This window comes from Anas platyrhynchos, chromosome 15, assembly GCF_047663525.1.
Source record: "Anas platyrhynchos isolate ZD024472 breed Pekin duck chromosome 15, IASCAAS_PekinDuck_T2T, whole genome shotgun sequence".
In the NCBI taxonomy this organism is placed as follows: Eukaryota; Metazoa; Chordata; class Aves; order Anseriformes; family Anatidae; genus Anas; species Anas platyrhynchos.
Window position 1 is genome coordinate 15,034,163 of NC_092601.1, and position 24,951 is coordinate 15,059,113.

The 24,951-nt window shown below is 41.3% G+C and overlaps 1 protein-coding gene across 5 annotated transcripts in view; it reads right to left on the reverse strand.

Annotated features, from left to right (window-relative positions):
- The window catches only part of MAD1L1 (mitotic arrest deficient 1 like 1), a 347,495-nt gene that overhangs the window by 242,152 nt on the left and 80,392 nt on the right, over positions 1 to 24,951 (reverse strand). For all 5 annotated transcript variants that reach the window (XM_038187038.2, XM_038187039.2, XM_027469053.3 and 2 more), the window contains one exon: positions 3,112 to 3,256. In XM_038187038.2, coding sequence (XP_038042966.1) covers positions 3,112 to 3,256 — 145 coding nt within the window. The remainder of the gene's footprint in view (positions 1 to 3,111; positions 3,257 to 24,951) is intronic.

Here is a 24,951-nt window from a genome sequence, read left to right on the forward strand (position 1 = left end):
ACAGATTGACACTCCAGCAGATACCTTCAAGCCATCAATGTCTGAAAAGCTCTCAAGTGTCCAAGAGACTCTTATTTCACTGCAAACATGCATATCAGAAAACTTCAAGTACCGCTCTGACTTACAAGACATACGGGAGAAAGTCATCAGCTAACACGTTCTGAACAGCAGTTTGTCAACAATAATAATGAGGATACACTTCCTACCCCAGTCCACTGTCAGAGGTGGAATTAATTGGGCTAGGCCACTGCACAAGTATGTCAAAGAAAATGCTGTTCCTCAAGTCTGCCAAGGAAGAAAGATTTGTAAAGAGTCACAGAAGTATCCTAGATTGACAATTGTGCCTATTGCAAACAGTAAACCAAGTGGAAAGGCCCAAGTAAGGTCAAGGAAGCCCAAAAGAAGCAAATGAGGCGAGGAAGCGAGCAATGGAAGGAGAAGTTAAATGCACTGAAATGGAAATACAAGAGCAACCAAGTAAAACAGAGACTGTGGCAAGTAGAAAATGAACAAGACTAAACAGGACAGACAATCCATGAAAGCCAAAAAAAAAAAAATAATCACTTGAATCTTGAGATAATATTCAATAGCCATAAAGTAAGCCAAGAAGGAATCAGATCAGCAAAGCGAGTGCCACCTGAAGGGAGCATGTTCATTACTGAAATACGAGGCATTGCTGTTACCGAATGAAGAACAGCTTATCAGTTTCTACCGATCTTTGAAAATGTATTCTAGACCTGAGACTTCCAGGTTACAATTTGATCCCACATAACAGATAGCTGTCACTGCATTAAACTTGCACTGTTAAATATGTCTGATGTCTTTCAGACCGTATTTGCTCAGCATACAGGAACGGATTCATTGCCCTACCAGAGGGTCAGATATAGACAAATGCAAAAATCAGTGTCAGAAACAATAGCAATTCAATCATATATATATAATAGTCTCCCCCAAATTAGATTTTCACAGTCCTGTTTAACAAGACAAAGATTCAATAAAGAAAGCTCATCTTTTCCATTCTCAAATTACATAGAAGCACACTGTAGTACTGATGCCACTAATTAGATGATTAAATACCATTCTAGGTGATATGCTTTCAATGTAAAATAATTATTTTTAACAGACAATATACTTGCTCAATCTCATTTTAAATCACAATATCATACTTTTTTAATTAAATGATATTCCTTCTTCTGATTTTGCATGAGAGTGCAACTAGTGGGAGACGCAGTGCCAAGAGGAGATTGCCCAAGTACCATAATGCATGCACTTCTTCACAAAGGACCTTGAGCATTCCCTGGACGGAATATAAATTTTCAGAGAACACTAAAGCTTTTATTTCTTTAAAACAGGCCAGTTGAGGAATCATTCAACACATTGAAAACTTCCACTGTCAAAACACAAGTTTATTTGCCATGGTCTGATGAAGGACACTTCCAACTTTTCCTCTATTCCTCTTCATGGGGAAGGTGACAAGGACAGCAAACAAATCAAGGGCTTTGTCTTTCATTATAAATTAGAGTCCAGTCCCTCATATGACAAAGTACTGTTGTCTTTTTGGCCAGTATTTAAAGAAATGTAATGAAATTTTGTGTTCTACAGCAAAATATGTTTCTGCTGAGGACTCAAAATGAGTTAAAGGGAATATTTTAGAAGCCACCTGAGATATTCCCTTCAAGCTGAGCAGCCCAGTGCAATGCTAGACAGCTGAGAAGGTTGTAAAGGAAAGCTTTTATCAGCCTCAGCATTCACCTGTGTCATATCCAGCCATGGCATTATCAGACTAGAACATGGAGGGCTGGCTGCTGCTGAGGAGATTAAATGCCTTTTTATTTTCCATGGAGAGGGTTTGGTTCATCCACCCAAACTGCACAGCTTCCCTTAGTGCAAAGGAGAAAGAACTGCTGTCATTTTTCCCTTCTCACTTACATAACTATCCATGGCATCAAATTCTGCAGTCGGAAGATCTAAAAAAACATCCTCTTGTAAAATGGTTGCTTCAGGCTCCAAGAAGCCCTGCTTACCATAAATCACTGCCTCCTTGGCCCAAAACTGACACAGAATTACACAGAACTGGGTGTAGAACAATTAGAACTGATCAAAATGCTTTAGTTGGCACTGAAAATTAAAGCCTAAAGCACTAGCAATATAAGAGGTCCTTTCTCTCTTGCTCAGATGCTCCCATACCAGTATCTTTCCTCCCCATACACGCTGACATGCCTGGCTTCCTCTCCCTAACCCTACCTGCTCGACTCTGACCTTATGCACACACATAAGCTTACTTAACGTGAGCAGTTTCGTGATATCAGGAAGATTGCTTAAGATGAGTGAAGTTTTGTAAGGAATATTTTTGGAAAGTGAAAAACATATCACACCGACTAGAGAGAATTATTATTCCCTTTGGGGAAAGAGCTCCCTCAGAATTTAATATAACATTTTTCAATGCTCTACAGACTTCAAAATTATTGTATAGAATTTCCATCATGGAAGCATACCTGATATAGGATAATACAGAGTTCTCTGAAATATCCTATAGAAAGGATCTTAAAATGTATTTTCAATTTACTGGTCTAGTGCCTGCCATTATATTTGAACAGACTTTCAGCGTAAGAGGAAGGCGATTCTCTTACTCTCTGTAAATTGTTTTTCCACAGGAACAGTTGACAAGGTGCAGTCGTTTCGTTCTCTTTAGGAAAGGAGGTGAGGCAGCAAAAGCCATTATAAATTCCCCTTGGTGGCTCAAAACACTCCAGCGACAACATGATTCAATTCTCTGCCCTCGCACAAGTGTCAGGCCCGAGACTAAGCCATGTATTGCCAATGCAGCAGGAGCCCAGACGGAGGGGCACGCTGGCAAGGCCCTACAATGTACTAGTAATTTAATTCCATTGCAGCCCAGGAGACAAGTGTCGCATCTCTGTCACAGCATCAGCTATGCAAAGACCCCAGAGCAACTTTGCAATACAAGTTGCTGAGGGGTACAAATAAGAAACATCAAGGGCTGCATCTGGAGGAAAGAAATAAGGGCACGTGTTTTTCCACACATTATCTAGACCTTCACCACAAGGAAATAAGGACGTGTACTTTACTAGACATTCTCCAGCCCCTCACCTTGGTGAGCAGCAATACACGTTTCTGCAGCCGTCTGACCAGTGCTTCGTGCTGCTCACGCTTCTTCTTCTCTTCCAGGAGCTGGCTCTGAATCTGCAATATTTCTTCCTGTAGCTGCTGCCGGGCCTTCTCCAGTGTTCGGGCACTACAAAAGAAAACATAGGCATGTGAAAACTTAACCACTGCCTCTTAGTCAGATTGATCAGAAAAAAAATGAGAGGAGAAGCATGACCACAACACCAGGCCACTGGGGCTGCTGCCACTGCATTGTACAGCTGCACCGCTGCAATCTTGAGGAGCTACAGTCTCTTCAGCTTTTCTCAGAAAAAGATATGAAAAAAAAAACCATTCCCATGTCAGCCTTCTTGTTCAGCACAAAAAATGACTGGAATCTCACATATACTAAGCATTTAAATAACTGCACATCTATTTCAAAATCAATCAGTTTGCCTTTGAAGAGATGGCTCATTTTCAACAAACAACGTAAGAGCTCGGTTTCCACTGCATCTTTTACTTTTTTTTTTTTCCCCTCTCCAAACAAAGTAGAAGTAAAACTGAGGTTTAATGTGATCTGTTTTGACAGAAAGATAATATTCAGCTAGTAATTATAGCCACCACCTGCACATTGCTCTTGCCAGCAACCTATATTGGAAGAGAAATGTTTTCCAAGGCCAGGCAGTTAGCACGTAGCTTGCAATGTGGACATGACTCGCAATTGAGCCAGAAGAGCTTGGTTCCCCATCATTTTAAGGTACTGCTTAAATAAATCTGAAAGAGACCACTGCTTCAAAAGACTCTCTTAGCTTCATTTAAAGTACATCCTGCATTGCCAGGTCACCAAGTTGTACTTGGGAAATTTATGGAGGAATTCTCCAGGTTCCCCCAGCAGCTATTCCCCAGCCTCAGCATCCTTCTCCTTGAAGACAAAAACGCTTTTTAAACCACAAGGTGAGTGACAAAACTGTTTAAAACTCCAGTTCAATTTGGAAACATTCAGAGACCAATTTAACAACCAGGGACTGTGAAATTGACTCTTCCTTGTTGTATTCTGGTGGGAAAGTTCAACAAGATGAAATCTGCATTTGAAAATGGATAATTTAATTACCTGGGCCCCATTACGTCCTTGGTTCTGGTGTAATTGATCAGTTCAAAAGGGAACCTGTGCCCAAGAACATTATCTCTGGAGACGGAACATGAAGCAGCCGTGCACTGGGTGCTCCCTCATCCATCACAGCCTCAGCAAACATCTCCACTTCATTCTTGTGGATACTCAATAGCAAGATGAAACCTTTTCTTATTCAACAATGCAAAAGTTCCACTGGCTAAAATAACCAATTCTTGACATATACGAAATTAATCTTTATTAAAAAAATTCCTAGAATTCAAGTACAGCACAGCATCCTACACCTGAAACAATGCTTCAGGGGCAATTCTGGCCGACCCTAAGTTCCAGCAGGCAGACACAACTCGGGTGACACCTGAAGATATAACAAAGATTCATCACACTGTGCTTCCCCAAACCCTAAGCTTAAAACACTCACCCCCTTTCCTTGGGATCTGGTTCTAAGCCAGACTTTAGACTGAATCAGCCCAAGCACACGGGCCAGCCTGCTGAGTTTGCAACAGGTCGGTGTCCAATACAGGGCAGAAAGGCTGCGTGGGTGCAGGTAACTCCAACCACTGCCAAGACCCACTAGAGCTTATTCAGCAATATTATTTTTTTATGCATAGGGTAAATATAAGCACAAAACCCCACCAACTGTTACAACAAATTGAATCAAGCCGCAGAAACCATACTGCAAATATTATTCGCTCTATCAAAGAAACAGTGCTGCTTAGTCAAAACAGAAGATAAAATGCAAACATAAGATTAAATATTACAGAGCAGATAGAATCTCGCATTTGATTATTGCAAAACATTTTGATAGGACAACGGAGAAACCTTTTTTTCCTAATCTCCCAATACTGTGACCTATTTCTATAAATGCTGAGTGAACTGATGGATTATGACTGAGCTGACATTCAGAAAAAGTGAGATATATGTTAGGTTTCCTTCTCAAAATAATGAATAATATTTGAAATTCACATCTTACAGATAGCACAGGCGTTCAGGCACGTTCTTCTCGAACTAGCTTGGAAGATGATTGTTTTAATACACGAGAAAAGCTCAGCAAAGGGAGACAAACGGGCAATTTCCTCAGCCATTGCATGGCACATGGAAAAAAAAAACATCTTCTGTATTTCAGCCTCAGCTCAAACGTGATGTTAATGTAGATAAAATTTAAATGCCAGAGATGTCTATAAAAGCAGTGACAATACTTAAACTCTCTGAACTGACTCTGTTACCAAAGGTTTCCTTGATATAATAAGTGTGAAATTCAACTTCCTTACAACTCTCCACACCACGCCAAAGCAAATTACTGAGATCCTTTCTTCCCCTCTTAGGACAGATTGATAATTCTTCCAGCAGAAACTGCACCAAATACAACATAAACCATCTCTATAAAAGATAGAATTAAAAAAAAAAAAAAAGAAACAAAAGAAAGAAAGGGAAGAAAAAAAGAAGAAAAAGAAAACAAAAAGAAAGTTATATTCCTTAGTGACAAAAAACAGGATTTGAAAGTAGGAATCCAGGAGCCAATGCCATTCAAGTTAGAAATGGGCATTCATCTTCCACACTGATGACATCTATGGCTTATCAAAAGTAAATGTTCACTCAAACCAAACATTTAAAAAAAATAAAATAAGCCCAAAGTTCTCCATTCGACATAAGCTTGGGGAACTGGCATTTTTAAAATTCGTTGCAAGTTCAAAGTAAACCTTTTAAGCCTTAAAGAGAAAAAGTCATTTCTCTTTATCAGCCTATTAATGCTCCTTGTTCCACATGCCAGTGAATAAGATGCCAACATCTTTCTGTTCTGAGCTCTTGAGGCTCTTCATATTTTGCTCTTCTCTTCTGTAATCTACTTTAATGTAATCTAAATGATAAAACTTCATTTTCCAGAATGTTCTTTGAAAGACAGAGAACAATGACGGCAGACAGCAAACGCTGAAGCTGTAAGAGACATTTTAGTAATTTGCTTTGAGAAAAATTACAAGAGCAGCTCACAGCTCCTCCTCCGTGATCCAAGGAACATTATTTTAATTGTTCTGCTCTTTCGGTAACCAACTTACCACCTCACAGATACCCAAAAAGTAGCAGTAGAAGCAAACAGAACGCCAGAAGCCGTCTGTACGTCAACCTGGGAGGAAAACCAGAAGTCCACAGCAGCCCAGAGACAATTAGAGGAGCACCACTGTCTGGGTCATGTTGCAGCTCAGGAAAAGATGAGACATTTGCACACAGCAGGGACAACTGTCAGAAACGAGAATCGCATCAAAGGGAACACGCTGAGAAACAGAGCACGGGTGGGAAGAACATTGAGGAAGCGCAGAGGGAGAGCAGTGACAGTGCTATTGCACATCCATAACAGCAAAAAGAAGCGTACTGCAACTATCAACATCTTCATGACACGGTCCAAAATAAAAAGGTTAGTGCACGAGCTAATGAGGCAAAAAGGAGCAAGGGAAATTGTTTTGTGGAAGACATTTGGAGGAAGAAAACTACACCCGTTCCTGAGCCTTGACAACTTGCATCCTTCGCAATGCATCGACAGACAGCACGCATAAAGATACACACTGCACTGGAAACTTAGGGAGGTGAATAAAAATCTTGTTTTCCTTTTTAGTTCTCCTCTCCGTGTTTTAAGAACCAACGTGAAGGCATAAATACACAAAGAAAAGAAATTTGGGGTTCAGCAAAGTAAACATTTTTTCATCTTACATGAAAAAGGAAAAATTAACCCATTGTAAAACATTGCTGGAAAGACAGGGACAGCTCTCAATACCAAACAGAGTTGCCAACCAACAAATTTAAGGCAGGCAAACAAGAAAAAACAGTAAGAAGAGACGGTTTTAGTGGTACAAATATTTCAGCTTAAAAGTAAAGGTTTTAGCTTTTGTTAAAATAAATTCTTTTGACATCTTACTCTGCTTTCTTTCTCAGTCCCATCAGAATACGCTGAGGCAGCTGGATCCATCCCCTGCTCGCCCTGCACTATGGCTGCGATGTGCACGAGTGGGAACCGAGGCACTGATCCTGCTGTTAGCTGCTAGGGGGCTACCACATTCAGAAGGAGCAATGGTACAAAATATTAACACCTTTAGGGGAAGTTAACACATGAACTATATTTCATTCAAAGCTTTAACTGTGTCTTCTTTATAGCCATATGAAATACTGTTACAGAAAATACTACATGGAACAGAGTCCATAGAGAAGTCAGTAGAAAAAAACAGCTTTGTTTCTGACATCTGTTTTTCCCAAGTCTTCAGCTAACATTTGCAAACTTGCTCTTGGATTTCGTGCTTTCTCCAAGACCTTTATACATCTCACCCTCATTGGGCTTCCATAAATCAAAAAGCATTCAAAAATAAATGGTCCATACGTCATGATGCTGCTCTACATACAGGGAAGTCCTGAATCATACTGAATGGATAATAAAGTCAGATGAAACGGGTAAGAAGCAGCCAGATGTTTGGAGCTTCATTGGTACACAATGTTTTGCCATTGAGGCAGTATTTAACTTTACTCCCTAAGCAGGGGTATAAATACCAGGCACCGAAATTCAGTTCCTTCAAAGTGAACAGTTAAAAGAACAGAAATAAGACAAATTTTATGTCCCGGCAGTGATCCAGGTGCCTTAATTGAGTGACAGGAGGTAGGATTTACTGAAAGAAACTCACACCAGGCACCCTCTCCTTGCTCTCAGCACAGAGCCAGCTTTGCTGACTGCAACAGCCCACCGGAGCCAGCCACAGGAACATCGCCAAAGTGCAGAGGCCGGGGTGGCTCCAGCCTAGCAGGTATTTAATCAAGCACGCAGCGTGAGATTTACTGTCACGCTAATAAACGTGCTTTCTACAGCCACCAGCTAGATGAGAATGAAAGCAATGTCTTAATTTAACAATAAATAAGAGACTTCTCTGGCTTGTTTTGATTTTAATTTGAAAAATGAATAGTTTGTCACATACATACATCACTGAGTTCTGGAAAGTCAAATCTTTCAAGAGTGAGATAACTCCAGGCATCAGAGTCCTTCTTCTAAGCCTCTAAACCTGGAGTGTCCATAACGCCGAAGCTTCTATTAAAGACATTTATTTGGTGAGTAAAACTTTTACTGATATTTTAAAACCACTGAAGCCACACTGCTTGTCGTATGCCTTGTAACTTGATAACATTGCCATCTTCTGTAAAAGTGGCTGCAGCAAAACTCAAACAGAGTTGAATGCACAAGTGATCTGTAACAGCTTATGTACACAAACCTATTAAGGGCTTCTGCTATGTCTAAATCCTCATCGCTCTTGTTCCAAATCAACAACAAATTGGAAACATTTGCATCCTGACCCCAACTTACTCCTTTATTTGCAGTGCTCGGTAGAGAAGCACATACTAAGCATCCTTAACAAAGTGGAAGAAATTAAAAAAGCAGGAGTTAAAAACAAGAGTCCTGTACAATTATTAGCACAGCAGACAGCCTGCCCAACGCGCATCATCCGTCTCTGCACCATAAGTTTGCATGTGGCATTTGGCAATTACAGAGGACTGCCTGTTTTTAAAGAGCACTCACTGATAAGGATTTTCCACTCCCACTCTGAGATAAGAATAATCCCCACCTTACAAGTCTAAAAAGCGCCTTTCCAATACTGCGGAGAGGTGGAAACATGCGATGACAATGCCTTATGACAACAGACTGATACATCAAACTGAGCAAAGACGTTCATTAACTTGTTTAAAATGTGTTGTAGTGTATGGTGAACAGAATAGCTCCATTCCAATTATTTCAATAGGAGAGCCGTGCTCATTTGGTCCCTTTGCAGGTTCGACTTTTTGCTGTCGTGATGGCTCTGACTGGTGATGAAGGTCAGCCCGTGGGCCACCCGCCAACGGGGAAACGCACAGAGCTTCAGCACTAAAGGATGGCAATGCCCGATCCCTTCCCGTCAGGCCCCACGCCAGCTGTGAGCATCCAGCGCAGTCCCTGAAGCACCCGGAATGAAAAGAAGCAAAATACTGGAGAAAGGGAACTGTTTGTTTTTCCTCCCTCTCCTGACAAACAAAAACACCAAGGAAGAATTTTGAAAGAAAACCTTTTCTCCAGCCAGGATCCAAGCATCCTCTCCGCAGCTGGTTTTATTTACATCATCTAATTCAAATTCTAAATGCTTCGAAGTGTTATTACACTTTTTTCTTTGAAAACAAAAATCACAACAACTGAAACAAAACTGGGAATGAGAAAACCCAAAGACTGAAATAATTACTAATCAAAGGAGAGGCCTGTACATGGGATGGTGAAGTCACTGGCCAGCTCTACCCAGTAATTTCTCTCCGTGTCAGCTCTGATGAGTTTTATATTTCTAACATTTCATCAATTTGAATCACCAAATTCAATTTGCATCCACAGATAAACAGAGAGGGAATAATAAATACTCTCATCTGACCTTGAAGTGTGAGATAGAAAATTGCCCTCCATGATTTCATTTCAATCTGAACCATAATGAATAATGCAGTTGGCCCCATCAGTTACCGATCTATAATCACACACTTGTGGGCTGGAGGAACTCGTATCCGTGCCTAAATATGATGAAAAAGTCAAAACTTCTCACATTTTTTGTGCTAGTCTTTTTCTGCTTCTCCCTCACTATACAGATCTGTATCTGTGCTTCCCCACCAACCCTGCTCACCCCCAGATGGAACTGTCTGAAGGATTTCAATTTGTTGCACTGTCAAAAGTGAGACGAATGCATGGCACAGTTATCTTCTCGATCCAATTCAGTATTATGTGCATTGTAAAAATTCTCCTCTAAGAGCTCTAAATTTGGTAAGCATTCTCCCTCCCAGCAAGCTGTCAAGTCACGGGCCTGACCCTACAGCTCTGGTGCGAAGCACAGCAACACAGCACAGACAACTGGTGGCATAAACACCGAGAGTAACTAAGAATATTTCAGATTTCTGCTACACATTCAAACCAACACTTATCATGAGAGCGGAAAAGTCATCTGGGAATAGGCAGCATGAGAGCTGAGGAGCTGTAAAGGATAAAGGAAAAGGATTAATAACGAGGAGTGAAAAAAAGGAAAATTTGCTTGAAGTAGGGAATGAAGTGAGTAGGAGAACAGTCGTGCTGAACCAACTTGTCAGCAAACAAATATGCTGAAATTCTAGGCTCTTGACAGTTAGATAATAGCTTATCCTAATAAAATAAAGAGGATCAAAGCGCTTAGATGAGAAAAACTAAACATTAAACTCTCCATTGCAATATAACAAGTGAGACCTCGCAGACTCGTGACTCATTTGCAGCTTCGTGAAGGTTCTTCGTGAAGATCTGTTTCAAATGACCTTTCCCAATGAGACCTCATTTCCAGTGTGCATTACTGCACTCCAGTGAAATGAGCATAGTATATTACTGTTCAGACACACTTTTTTCCATACACAGGAGTTTTAAATACCTGAATAAATTTACAGAAGCAAAATTGTCTAAAATATTTCTCGCAGAGCAATTCAGTGGTGGACCTCCACCATAAGTCTCCAAAAAATCCAAAGCTACAGCTCAGTATTTCAGCAGCAAGCTGGTGTCAGTGACAACCTGTCCGTGTTACGTGATCAAAACCTGTCAGGTTTTCACGGGGACTCACGAGGGAATTCATAACAGATACTCGTTGACAACAAACAAACCAAAAGAATTAAGTATTACTCCCAGCACTTACCCACGGACACCAGAGCAGATAAAAGGAGAGGAAGGGCTGACAAACCACTTAGCTATCTGCAAGGACTGCTCCGACAGACCGCTGCTCTTGGCCTTTCCTTCTCGCCCGCACCAATTTAACTTCGTCTCTTTTCTGCCTCCCACCTGCTTTGACTCAACTTACATCAAAGCAGTCTAGCATGATACAAGCTACATTAAGCATAGCTCTGTAAGAAGACCTGCTAATTACTAAATAGAAAAAGTGTATTGGGAGCATACTGAGCCTGCAAAGGTCTTAAAAACGCTATGACCAAATAACCTGACCTGTAATCATGACTCTTCCAAGCACCACTTGGGTAGAAACAACGTGACGTGGTAATGTGTGATCTTTTCTACCAGGCTCTCAAAACAAACCAGGATCCTCTGCTAACGGCGTCTGTTCTCAGCAGGATCTCTGCCTCATTTCCTGCAGAATTTGGAAGATTAACGAAGCACAGAAATTGCTTAAAGAGAATGGTCTCACATGAAGGCAACCAAAAAGTCTCCCAAAAAGAAATGGTTCCAGTCCTCGCCTACGCCAGAGCTCCTGGCTGGTACAGGGAGCTTTTCAGAGGTAGTCCTTGGCTTAGTCATTAGGTTGCTTTTAATGCTGAGCTCGAGTGCTGGGCACTGACAACACTGCTGAAATCAAGAGCAGCTACTCATAGCACGAAGTCTTGGGTAAAGCTAAGTGTTTTAAAGGACAATTTCTAAATACTCCGGAATGGCATCCACAGAATAAGCCCAGAGTTCCTCCTCGGTTTGCATCTGCTATAGCAGAGCTAACATAAGAAATAACTTAAAAAAAAAAAAAAAGTATTTTTTTCCTGTAGAAATTCACAAATATTTGCTCATTAAGTCGACATAATCCCTGCCATCCCTGCCAAGTGCAACAGGAATCCTGCATGGCATGTTCACAGGAAGCTAGACTAGGGATGTGCCAGGCGACTAATCCCGACACCTCCAACCTCCGAGAGCTTCACCTCGCAGCCCTGCTGTTGCCTTGCAGGCAGCCATTTCCCATTTAGTCATCAAGTTCTGCCAGCCTTATTGCTAAAACATTCTTTGGGTGTTTTTTTGCCCTATTACCACCCAGAAATGCAGAGCACTATTTGAATCTTCCACTAGACTGCTGACACTTACAACCGATCTGCAGGGCACAGAGACCTACTTCCCTCTAATTTCCTTCCCCCAAATTAGCTCGACGCACCTTTAAACAGGAATAAAGCTGTCACTGTGGAAAGAAGAACTGTCAGAACAACTACATTTAGAGCTCAGCTACATCAATTCTCCTGCATCAATATTTTTAAGCGTTTAATAAAACAATGCCACATGCTACGCAATCTCTTTGCAATGAATGTTTCATACAGAAACCAGTCAGGTGGACAAGTAGATAGGCTTTATGCAGAAGTTTCATGTTGCAAAATCATTAGATGAGCATAAAAGGCTCAATATTTTGGGGGTGAAGCCATTATAGGGAAGAGTGGGTAGTCCAGTGTGGGTTCAGCAGGTACAGCATGTAAAGTTTCTGCCCTCACCAGTGCAGCACCATAATTCACCTTCTGAGTGCTGTGATGAACACATCTGAGCATGGGTACGAAGCACTCAATGGTGCTTTCAACCCAGAGGCTTTACATTGCATTAAGATGCAGAAGGAAGCCTTGTGCATCAGCAGGGTTTGTATGGGCTCACACCATGGCATCCACATCTGGAGCACTTGGTCCGTGTATCTTGAAGGCCACAGGCCTCACCTCTTCCTTTCCAAGCCCAACATCACTGCCGAAATCACACAAGAGCCAGTAATTTGCCTTGCATGAGCACAGCCCGGTGCTAAGATGCCTCAGTTTCCTGTGGCATGAGACTTTGGGGGGCACTGTGGTTGACTCAGTGCTCGTTTCGCTCTCTCCTGGGATGTGGAAGAAGCACAGCCTTCGCCCCACCTTCACAGCAGTCGCTCTGTAGCAAAATTATCACACGCTTATCTCCAGAAACTCCAGGCACACTGGGGTTATTTCTGCTCTGCTTGCTCCCCAAGTTCCCAGCCCACAATAATCGGGGCACAGATTTCTAACTCCACAACCATTCTTGTTCCCCTCCTCGCCTTTTAAAACTCACTTCACCCTACTGGAACCCTTTCTGCGCCCTCCACTTCCCAGGGAACAGTGGAGACCTGCCCTGATAAACACTGCCCAAACCCTCACGCCGCTGTCAGCCGGTATCTGTCCGGTACTCCACAACTAGGAAAAACTGATTTGATGCAGAAAATCAGATATTTAGCTGCACTATATTCTGCTACAGCTGTCTGAGAAGAATGAAAACAATCATGAGTCTGCAAAATCATGAGTGGCAGGAGGTGAATGAGGAGCTATTGTTCGCTGCCTCTTTCAATAGAAGAGCTAAACAAATTAATGGAGGCAAATTCATCACGGGCTATTAGCCACTAAAAGGTATCACCTTTGGCTCAAGAAATCCTCAGACTTCAAACTGTGGAAAAATGTGAGAAGTATCACTCTACATTTGCTCTTTTATTTGACTTTCTCAAAGCTTTTGGCACCGGTTCAGGCGGATCTTTGTTCTAATTGCAAATTTGGGGAAGAGAGGTGGGGGGAGGGTTTGTTTACTTTGAATGCACACCAGCACATCTCATCTAGCTGAAATTTTACTCTGGTACACTTTTTTTTTATTGAATTTTCCTGGGTGACTATGCAGTCATCTCATCTCTTTCATACATGAGTCATATTCAATTTCCAAACTATAAATTAGTAGCTGAAAGAAAAAAAAATAAATCTTTTCTCACAGATGCAGTTTGCCAGCTCTTGGCAATGGCAGCAAGCAGTCCACCTGATCAGTGTGTGCTGCCACAGGCTTCCCATTCAAAAGAGTATTCAAGAATTGCCAAAAAGCTCCTCGTACCAAGGAATTAAGGCTGTATCTGTCTATCATAATTGTGTTCAGGCTTTCTCAGCCATTGGAAATGATAGGGCAATCTGTAGAGAACTGCTTTATTTCTGTCACACCACGTTACAGACCAAAGGCCACTGCAGGACACAGCCACCAGCTCCAGCTCGGCCACCACGTTACTCTCTCAGGCTAACAGACACACAGCACTCCCTTCCTGAGATCTCAGGGGACAACAGCAAGCAGGACCACCAAGGAAAAGTTTCAAAGATCCAAATTTTTCCAAGAACTCTTCTTTTAAGAAACACATATCTAGAGAAACCAAACACAAACTACATAAAAACCCAAAGAGAATAAAAAATAGCACCATGTGCGATTCTGCATCAAGTGTCCACCTGCATGTAGAGAAGAACAGAAAATTATTCTTTTTTTTTTTTTTTAAACTATTTGGAAATGCAGCCCTTCACACACCATCAGCACCATTTTTCATGATTTGATGGGCAGACAGAGCATTCCTACACTAATTCGTAACTGCACCAGCCAGAACAAGAAGGTTATTTTGCAGTTAGATGTCATTCTATCACTTTAAAAAATAGTACTTACTGTGTTTTTTGTTGTTGGTTTTCTAGTTGTTTTTGTTTGGTTTTGTTGTTGTTGTTGTCTTTGGGGGGGATGTTTTTTTTTGAAAGCAAAGCAAAAAAAGATAACGTTGCTGCTGTGTTTATTTTGGCAAACACCATTATGAAGGAAAGGCGGCGTTTTTAGGCTCATCCACATCATGGACTGGGCATGAACGCAGAAGCCAGAAAACCTGCCTCGTGCCCACACACAGCCCAGCAAAACTGATCCACAAGGATGAAGCTGCCACGGCCAGAGCTCTGCACCACACGGGGCAGGACGCGCGGCTCGCTCTCCCTGCAGCTGCCCACCACAATTAGCGGCACCGGTACCACCGCAGCCTGCGCCTCCCACATCCAATACAGGCACTTTGGCAGCCAGTAGCTTGTCTGTGCTCAGCATGCCCTTCGATTGCCAACTGTCTTCCATTATCATCTCCCCCGCTGCCTCCATCGTACCTGATTAATACAGCCTATTCTTCCTGTTTATTTCCTTATCGATCCCCCATCTCCTGCATGGGCAAAGGCGTCAATGCAGTTAAGGGCAAGCACCTGCTTGGAGACTTCACCCTTCAGCTACTTTCCAAAAGTGCATTTTATTCTCGGTGGATAATAAGATTCTGTGGTTAAAGGAGCTTGGAGGTATCGGCATTGTCATAAAATGTTCCTTGTGTCCTACTTCACCGGAGCTGACAAACTCGCTGCTTGCTGTCAGTGGACTAAGAAGAAAAGAAGCACTTCTAAAGAGCTTTGGATACTTCTGCATTGCAAAGTGAAAAGGAGAAAATGAGATATTTCAACAAAGTTCCATTTCACTCCAAAGCCTCATAAAGAAGAAAGAAAAAAGGGATGTTTCTGCACAATCACTGTAACAAGCAAGCAGCTCACTTATTAATCTCTCCTTCCTCCACATTCCCTGGCTTGGGGGCTTGGAAAGTTGACACTTGACTTGAAAAATGCCAACTCTAAGCAGTTTATTTCCTCTTGAACTTTAAAAGCTGACTGAGACAGAAGTGACCTTTAAAAAGGCAGGGTTAGTTCTTGTACGAATTGATAGAAGGATTCTTTGCTTACACAGCACAGCAAGGTACTGAGCAAATCTCCTATGCAAACACCCCTTTCTCACCAGCAGCGAGAGAAACACCATGTTCCATCAGTCACAAGGCTGGAGGAGAACCTGCGAGCTAGTGACCTAAATCAAGAGGGAAAAGACCAGCTATGTTACCGCCATAAACCATGACCTTATCTATGCGCAGGACAGACACAACCGTCACCTCAAGCAGCCTCACGGAGTTCAGGAGTCCCCGGTGAAGCATCGCTTCACCACCAGCAACAAAATGCCTCCAATCCATCACAAGCAGGGCAGGCACAATTAAAATTAAGTACAGCCACCTACTTCTACCTAAATCACACCCCCAGGCAAGACTGAAACACAACAGCCAGGAGGGCCTGCTGCCAGCGGGACACGGCAAGATACCAGGACTCCTATTTTGGGACATCTAGCTGGTTTTTGTGACTTTGCTCACATCAATCCCTGCTGAAGCTGCTGAGAAAGAAATTAATCACTACATAGCTCATTAACGGTCTTCGATGAATGGCAGCTTGAAAACGCAACAATAGCTGCTAATAATACTTTCTGCCACACCAGTAGCCAGAAATGTAACTGGGCAGAATATTCTTGTCTGAGGTCCACCACACAATTAAAACCACCAGATGTCCAAAGAAAGGCAATTGAAAGATTCTGTGGCAACAGAGGATAACCTAAGAGTTTTGAGACAGGAAAGGAACAAAGAGAATATGTAGGACACTAACGGGCCTGGGAATACGCTGGCGACATACAAGTGTACTTTCCCTGGGTGTTAATAATGACAATTTATTTTTTTTCCTACTCTTGATGCTCATCTAGCAAACCACGAGGTTTGCTAGGACTCGCAGAGTCCGCAGAGGACTCGCGGACTTTGGGAATCTCCAGCGAACTATGAAGTATCACTTTGCCATCAGCAGCAATGAAATGCTTCCAACCTACCATCAGCCCACTTAAGCAGAAGCATACGTTTTATAAAGAGAAGCCCAAGGCGATTCTGTGCAGAATTTACTTTTCCCTTTTTCTCTGGAAGGAAAGAGCACATCAAACTCACTGAGGCAGACAGAAGAAGTCAAGCCCTATACAGTCTAGTTAACTTATTAATAATGAATCACTTCTCTCATTATTCCTAAGGTTGGGTATCAGGCAACATGCCTTGAGAAAAATTAGCGGGGGGAGATGGGATGGGGAGCGATACTTTGCTCTCCAGTGGAGCTGGAGGCACGACAAGGAGCCACAGCTAACAGCGGGATGCCGAGTGGAAACTCTCAAATGAGAGCTTGGTGTCTCACTGCTAGGGAAGACTCTGAAAATTCCTACACTGAAATACAACACATACATGGATAAAGTATTTATCGATGCTCATTAAAAAAAAAAAAAATAGGTGTCCTGTTTTATCATACATGGTGTTGTAAAATTAGCAGGCAACAGGATTTTTTTATTTTAAGATACTGATACCTCTGCTGGGGCTTTTCCTCTGCATATAATCACCAGAGGTCTCAGAGAAACCTGTTCATTCTTGCAATGCATGAGAGGGACTGCCACTTTCAAAGTTATTGTACAATCACTTGTTTTTAATGGTCAGTTTAACAGTGTTTAGCCTCCAATCATTGCTTTTATGCACAGAACGCTACATATGGCAATCTGACTCCCGTGCATAAGCAGGCTCCCTAACATCTGTACAGCAATCTGAAAATATAAAAATACAAATTTATGTGGCAGGTATATAACTACTGCAAAACAGATCTGCTCATCTGTAACACACATCAAACTCAACATTAAAAAGGGGTAAGAAACTGCTATGCTATTTGCATGGGATGTACTTTGAAACTTCTAACTTGTGCCGGAAGGTTTTAATTAAAGCAATTCATGTCCCAGGGCATTTTTCTTGTGGTAAATCATCGTCTTCATTCAGTTGCTTCAAGGACTCGTATCTGTGCTTTGGCACTCCTATGGGAGAAGATGACTATGTGAACAGAGATCAGGAAAATCTTCTGAAAATCTGAATATTTGGAGAGACAACAAAGGAAGGAAAGAGGTGCCGGTCTGTAAAAACTGGGACTTGTGACCTCAGACACTGGTTGTTCAAATAATTCTTACATATATGCGCCCAGATCTCATTTTCAGAGGAGTGATCATGACAAGACGTGGGGAGTTACTCTATCCTACTAATTTTTGGAAAGACTGCGTAGAGAGAAAAAGAAGAACATAAATTGAAAACTCTATCTGGAATCACTTCCATCAAACAAAGTCAATCAATTTCAATTGAATTCACGAATCCATTTAGAGATTATTGATTTCACAACTCCAACTATTAGTTACTGATAACATTTTACAACCTGAGAATGATTTAAAAATCCATAAGCTTGTAATTAATTACCTGTTAAACTTCATACAGAAGTATTTTTACTGCATTAAAGCTCACTTCAAAGCCTAACCTACTTGATTTCATCAGTGTTCTTCTGATATTTTTCTCTAAATCTAGACCACTATAATTACTAATTCCAAGTGTGTTCATACTCTCAGTTTTCAGGATCTTGGCGTTCCAACATTTTATATCAATTAAAGTCTAATGAAACAAACATTTTTCATCATTTTATAAAAGGTACAGAAATGTTTCTATTGATTGTATGTTATTAAATGATTCCTTTGGACAAAAACCACACATTTAATGTTCATATGTCACCAGCAGTGTTTACAGAATAAAACAGCAGTTTCAGAAGTTCAGTTTTCTTAACTGGATTTGTGAAATAATTTGTTTCATCCATCTGTGGTGCTGTACATAGGATAAAATTAATTGCACTAAAATCAAAGAGAATGCAGGTACAATCCAACACTTACATTGCACTCTACTTTCAAATCATAACTGTTAACCACAGCACAGTGAATTTTGCAAAGCTTACCAGGACCAGTTGATATAATTAAATCATATGAGAAACTTGCGTTTTGCTTTCTGCCACCATCATCAACAGTACAAACGCTGAGCAAAGAGATTTTGTCTGCTGGCTCCTCACAGTGTTTTATTAAGGCTGAATTAAAGTATTAAACTGAAATAAATTAACATTTCTGAACCTAAAAATGTATTCTTTTCCAGGTTAGCCACATGACATGTGGGACTCAAGTGAAGCTGTCATGTATACTTAACAACTGGGACTGAAGGCATGATAAAACACCTAGCTTTTAGACAGACTAAAAGAAAAGAGTATCTTGTGAAATACTGGTACTCTGTGAAAATTTCGTACACGTCAAAATTTAACTAATTTTTCTCTGGTTATTAAGAATCTCACCTCTCTAAACCCAGCACACACAAGCACTACTTGCTTACTTTAGCCATCAGCACTTACTCCAAAGCCATAACAAAGTGTTACTGCTTTAACTTAAGGCACGTAAGAGAAATTACTTCAGTTTTGCCCAAAAATGAAGTAAAATTTAGCCAAGCCTCCAACATTTATTTAAACATGGGACACAGATTTATTTTAAAGCTTTTACAGCCTAGGTTGGCACTCTCACATTCTGTTTTTCTGTTGTTTTTTGAAAATACATTTTATTCCTTGGGAAAAGTGCTGGCAATTCAGACATCCACTCCGTGAAAACTACCAACAGGGACAGCAACAACGCTGACTATGAAAATATTTCCAATATTTATTCCACTTTTTTTTTTTAATTCCACTCCGAAAGTATCATAAGCAGTCAAACTGAATAGCATCAAACCTTTTTATATGAAGCTAATTAAAAATATCTGTTTCACTGACATCCCAAGACAACTCTTTGAAGCCAGGAGGGAGCCCCAAAGAGAGAAATAAGCTGATCCATACAGCTACCCGAACAATCTTCACTTGCCTTCGTGAGACTCCCCGCTGAATCCTGAAAACCAAGATCAATTTGACATCAACTAATTGTGGTTATTCTCACTGTCTTCCTAAGCGAGTGGCCAACAGAAATCCTACATGGGACAACTTAATGAAGCTGCGTGTGGCAGAGCTCTGACCTCAACAGGCAAAATCGGGATTTCTGAGAAGCTTACAAGAGCCAAACTTGCACGCCAGATAGTTTTGTTAGACAAAATTAGTGCGGTTTTGTACTAGATTTAGCTTGTATCGATTAAACAAAAAGATTCTGAGATATCGGAGTGTGATCAACTACAACGCTCTGCTGGTAGCTCTGCGTTTTTAGAAATCGATCTGAAAACCCAATGCCTCCCAAAAATAAGGTAAACCAGCTAATGATTGCATACAATAGCATAGCAGTAGATCTAAGTGTAAGTGAAAGGAAAAGCAGACTACAAATAAATATGAGATTGTAATAGCTGTAAATGTCTTGCCTTTAGGAACACCTTATTTATTTGTAAAGGGAGGTTCTGAGCTTCCTGCTTGCTCTCCTCTGGGCCCCATAAACTGTGACTCTGTTAATATAAAGCTTAGTCTGCTTCTAAAGAACAGCTGAGCGGCTTAGTTTATATTCTGATCTTCAAGCAAAGGTCATATATCTCAAGTAGGCTTTTTCCACTCTTTTTTGTGTTGCGCACGGCAGACGTGCGGGGGACTTGCCTTTCTTCTGAACAATTCCGATGAAGTTTCAGCCCCAACCGGTACACAGGAGGCTCTGACATTTCTCATCCAGCCACGTCGATTCTTCAAGTATTTTAAATCTATTCAGAGCTCGTGCTTGGGAGGGTCACCTGACAAACATGTAATCTGTCCCATTTTATGCAGCCTGCAGATACGATTCAAAAACAAGAGTGAAAATTTTCTATTCATTTTGTGTGTTTGCTGTGGATAGTGGCGATAATTAACCAGAGAGATGTAAATTATTTTGTAATGGATAATTTCAGTGGAAACAGCCAGCTGTCCTGAAACTGGTTTGTGCCTAGAATCAAGACTAGAACTGGGTAGCTTCCACCCTCTGTTCTGATTATTCCCCCAAATGTATTCCCCAAGCCAAGGACTGGGAAAGGAAAACTACTACAAAACACAGGGCATGTGGTGGGAGAGGAGTTCTCGAGGCCAGCTGGTTTTCATACATGGCAGCTCCTTCTTTTCAGCTCTCTCATCACTGCCCATTCCGAAATGAAAAGGCAGCTTAGTGGGTATTTTACACTTTGACAAAACTGATCTGTCAAACAAGAAAGCACACCCAGGGACAGAGGGCTGCTGGCTGACCAAGCGCAGCATTTCCCTTAGCTCACCCACACATCACATTCTCTAACCCAAAGACTGTGTGCACAGCCACATAATGTATTGGGAAGTATGACATTCATGGTTAATGGCACAGCTTGGATAAGAAGAAATGTATATTTTAAATCCTGTCTTCCCCGTGAGCCTGAAATAGCACTTAGTTAAACATCACCTTCCCCATGCAGAGCCCTGCTGATAGCATTCATCCACGGACGTGTGCGCAAAGAAAATAATATAAGCATTTTGCTTTGCTTCCATTCAAGACACATTAAGCCTGAAAAGCAAAGTATGCTAGCAGTATGCTAAACAGGGAAGATGCTTCTAAAACCACCTCTGAACAACAGCAATTAAAAGAATTAGTGACCCTTTGAGTCTGACCAGTGTGAAATTATTCAGCTGTGGAAAAATTGGTTTGAAAGGGGGCAATGTACTTTGGTTCATAGCTGTAGTCCCCATACCTTGTTTCTTGCCTGGCTAGTAGCAAGGCTGCTACTCTCACGGTCTCCCTGGCTGTGTTGGAGCCCTCCACACATGGCAACTTCTTGCTGAAAACAGACGATGCCCTTCCCAAGCAGATAAGCTGGCAGACATGGGCCTCAAAGCTCTGCAGTTCATGACTAAGGACTTCACCAGACCTGGCAGGGACAAGGCTAATCTTCTTTCTTTACCAATACAGAAAAGTAAAAAGAGAATTTCTGGGAGGAAAAAACAAGTGCTGGGTAAGGTGCTGCTCTCACATGAGCATCTTGGTCTCAGCTGTCAGTCAGCCAAGGAAGCCACCACTCAGTCTGCAGTTAAGTAGTGCTGTTGTGGTCTGCAAGCGCTAGGATAAAACCAAGATTCCTGACCCAAATTAGCTGTGTCCTAATGTCAAAACTCTCTAAGCTTGGTACAGTTTGCCCCTTTCTTCCTGTTTTTTTTACATGAAAAAATTTGAAGAGATTGAAAGTTGAAAAACTTTCAGATCCTTGCCCTGCCATATCTAATCTGTGAGAAACGGATGAAAAACAACACTTAGCACTTTAAAAAATGATATTCATACTTTCCAACTGAACACAGAACCAGGCTTGAAATAAAAATCTACAACACACATATTCAAGAAGTCTCTTTTTATATTTCTAATGGTCAAAACCAGCAGGCAATGCAGCCCCATTAAAACGAGACAAAAAGGCACCCTATAATGAAAGGCTGAAAGCTTCACATTCTCAAGTTTCCCATTTCATTTTTCAAGGAGAATCTCTTCTTTCAGAAACATTATGACACTACTTTCTTTCCCTTTCAACATCGTGGAACACATTACTTCCAGGCACAGAAGCTAAGGTGCACAGGCATTAGGATCCAAATACAGCCATGATAATGACGGACCAGCTAGCAGGTACGTCTTAAAAAAAACAAACCTCAGTTATAAATCCTACTCCAGACAATGACAGCTTTGAAGTTCCCCAGACTGAACAAAGGCTGAAGAATTTTGTACTCTAGATAAAAGTAATAAGAAAGGTATCTAATTCTGCCTAAAAAGAGACCACATATGTATCCACCGTTTCTTATCCAAATGTCCCAAATTCCAAACACCAGCACAGGTGACTTGCTTTAAGAAACAGTATTCTCATTAACACAGTCCCAGATACCTTCTTTCATGATCCCAAGTCTCCATTTCTGCAATCTTGTAATGGGATATCGCTATCCAACTCTCTTGCAGAGCAATTTCATTTGCACAGAGGAAACATTCTCCAGAAGACAAAGTAAAACTTATTACACCATTGATCTAGGTGGAAGGAGACAAACTTTCAAATATCTCAGCCTTTTCACTGTGAAAGCTTGTGCCATTTTACAAAGATTATTAAATGCTCCCATAAAAGACAGTAACACTATGTACAAACCTCTTTTACATAGCTCAACCAGAAGCATTACAGTCATTTAACTCTCAAAAGAGCAAAGCGTTATTACCCTCCTAGAGAGTTTTCCCAGTTTACCACTCGATTACAGAACGGCTGCTGTGGCATTCAACAAACTGCACACAGGTCTCGGAGCAGCGACTGCCGTCATCTTGCATGGCACTGGAAGTCCAGGAGAGGCAGCGCAGCAGCGTATTTGCATGAGTGCCAGAACCAGGGACGTCTGGACTTCCACAAACTTGTATTTCATATTTGACTGACTCTGCTGTGAAGATATGAGCTCTAATGAAATCTCCACTAATGAGTTTCCATTTCCACGCTATACAAGCTCTGCTGCACAGGCTTGCAGTCTCCCTGCACTTCTTTTCTTCAGATGAAAAATTCCTCCAGCCTCTCTCCTCCACTCCGACACTAGTTTTCACAGAAGTCGCTTGCAACAAATACTGAAAATTTGGCCAAAGAATTCAAATGAAGTAATTGGAGAGCACATTTAAAAAAAACATCATAGGCAATCTGCATGTATCTCCGTGAGAAGCCACTTCTTATGCACACACTGAGGCACTGACCTATAGGTTTCTACGGTCCAGCAGTGCAACTACGTGTTGGCCTGTGCTTCAAGAGACAAGCAATTAATACCAGAGTTTCCACTTTGCACAGAAGGGTATCCTTTTTAAAATATTACTTAAAAAGAAAAACACTTTAATGAGAATATCACTTCGGAATACCAACAGTGTTAGCAGGCTAGCCCACATTAGAAAAACAATCACACACTTGGACCAAGGAAGAATTGAGTGGATTTAATAGGCTTGCACAACAGTCACCATGGGAGAGAGGTCACTGCAAAATGGTCACCTCCAGCCTCAGCAAATCTGAACTGAACACAGAAATCTCCCAGGTGACTGGCTGAATGTGCACAGTTACAAACAGGGACATCCTTAGCCCGAAGACGGACTTAAGACAGAACAGCAATTTATCTTCTACTTTTCATAATACTTTGAAAATATTTATTAGGGGTTGTCTAGTCCTTTAAGGTAAATTGCATTTAAAATTGTTAAAACAACTCTTTTGTGTTTGGATACTGGAATATTTTGCGTTTGTAGATATAATTACAAATTAATCCTAGCAACAATACATGCAGGAAGGAAAATGAAGAGGCTAGGGCTCTTGTCTGGGATTCAGCAGATCTCAGTTCAAAGCCTCACTGAGCCTCAGGCTTTCAGCTCAACCTCGGGCAATTCATTTAACCTCCTGTGCACCTCTGTTACTTATCTGTACAATACTGTATATAATAAGAAAGTCACAATGCTTCTTATCTGAGAGGTTTATATGATAAACGTGCAAAAAATCGTAGCACTCAGGTCTACGTGGTTGCCTCTGGACACACAGAAGATGCAAAAAAAAAAAAAAAAACCAAGTGTTCTCAACAAAACATTCAGCACTCAAATATCCCTCTCTGTAAAAGAGGGGAAAAATCCACACCTCCCGAAAGCCCAAAAATTGTCATAAAAGAACTGTCAGAAGAAAGAGCAAAAGTTTTCTCTCAGTATCAGTAGCCCCAGTGCAAGAGTACAACAACAACAAAAAAAAAAGGTCTGAGCTGCTTACAGCCAGCTCAGAGGGAAAAAAATCACCTTAATTTCAGATAACAAAAGAGAAATGAGAGACAAAACCAGTTAGTTCTGATGAAATTGGCTATTCCCTGCTGCTACAGAGGGAGCCATGCTAGAGGCAACACGTGGTGCCAATGATTTCCAAAGGGGAAGCAAACAGGAGGTGCCAGAGAGCAGAGGACACAGCGTTACCTTCAGGAGAAGTACCTTTATCTTCTGCCTGTCCTGGTATGACGGCACACTTGGCAGATGTCTTTGCAAAGGGAAATCTGCCACAGGACTCCAAGACACAGAAGAGGGGGGTGGATGTTGAACAATGACCACAAAGCCAAAAATAAAAATCTGTAGCTTTCTGAAAACCTGAGCACTTCCAGTGATATGTGGTCAAGGATGGCAGGTACTTTTAGCATACCTTATCAGATGGAAGATGTTAACTTTATGAGCCTGAGCAATATATTAGATATTGCAATACATGGTTCTCATTTAACAATCAAGTGGGGATGAGAAGGAAATGCAGAGCCAAGAACTACACTTGTGCTTCCTTACAGAGCGTCCACAAAGCAACTTCAGTCCAGAGATAAGGAGGGAAGGCAGCCAAGAACTGATCAAATGAACCAACAGAAGATGTTCAGTCATGTCACTGGAAGTAAACCACTTTAAAGAAATGCAGTTCAGTTAAGTAAAGAGAGAAATCTGAACAAATATGAATGCATTTCAGAAGAAGATGCTCATAACAGGCTCT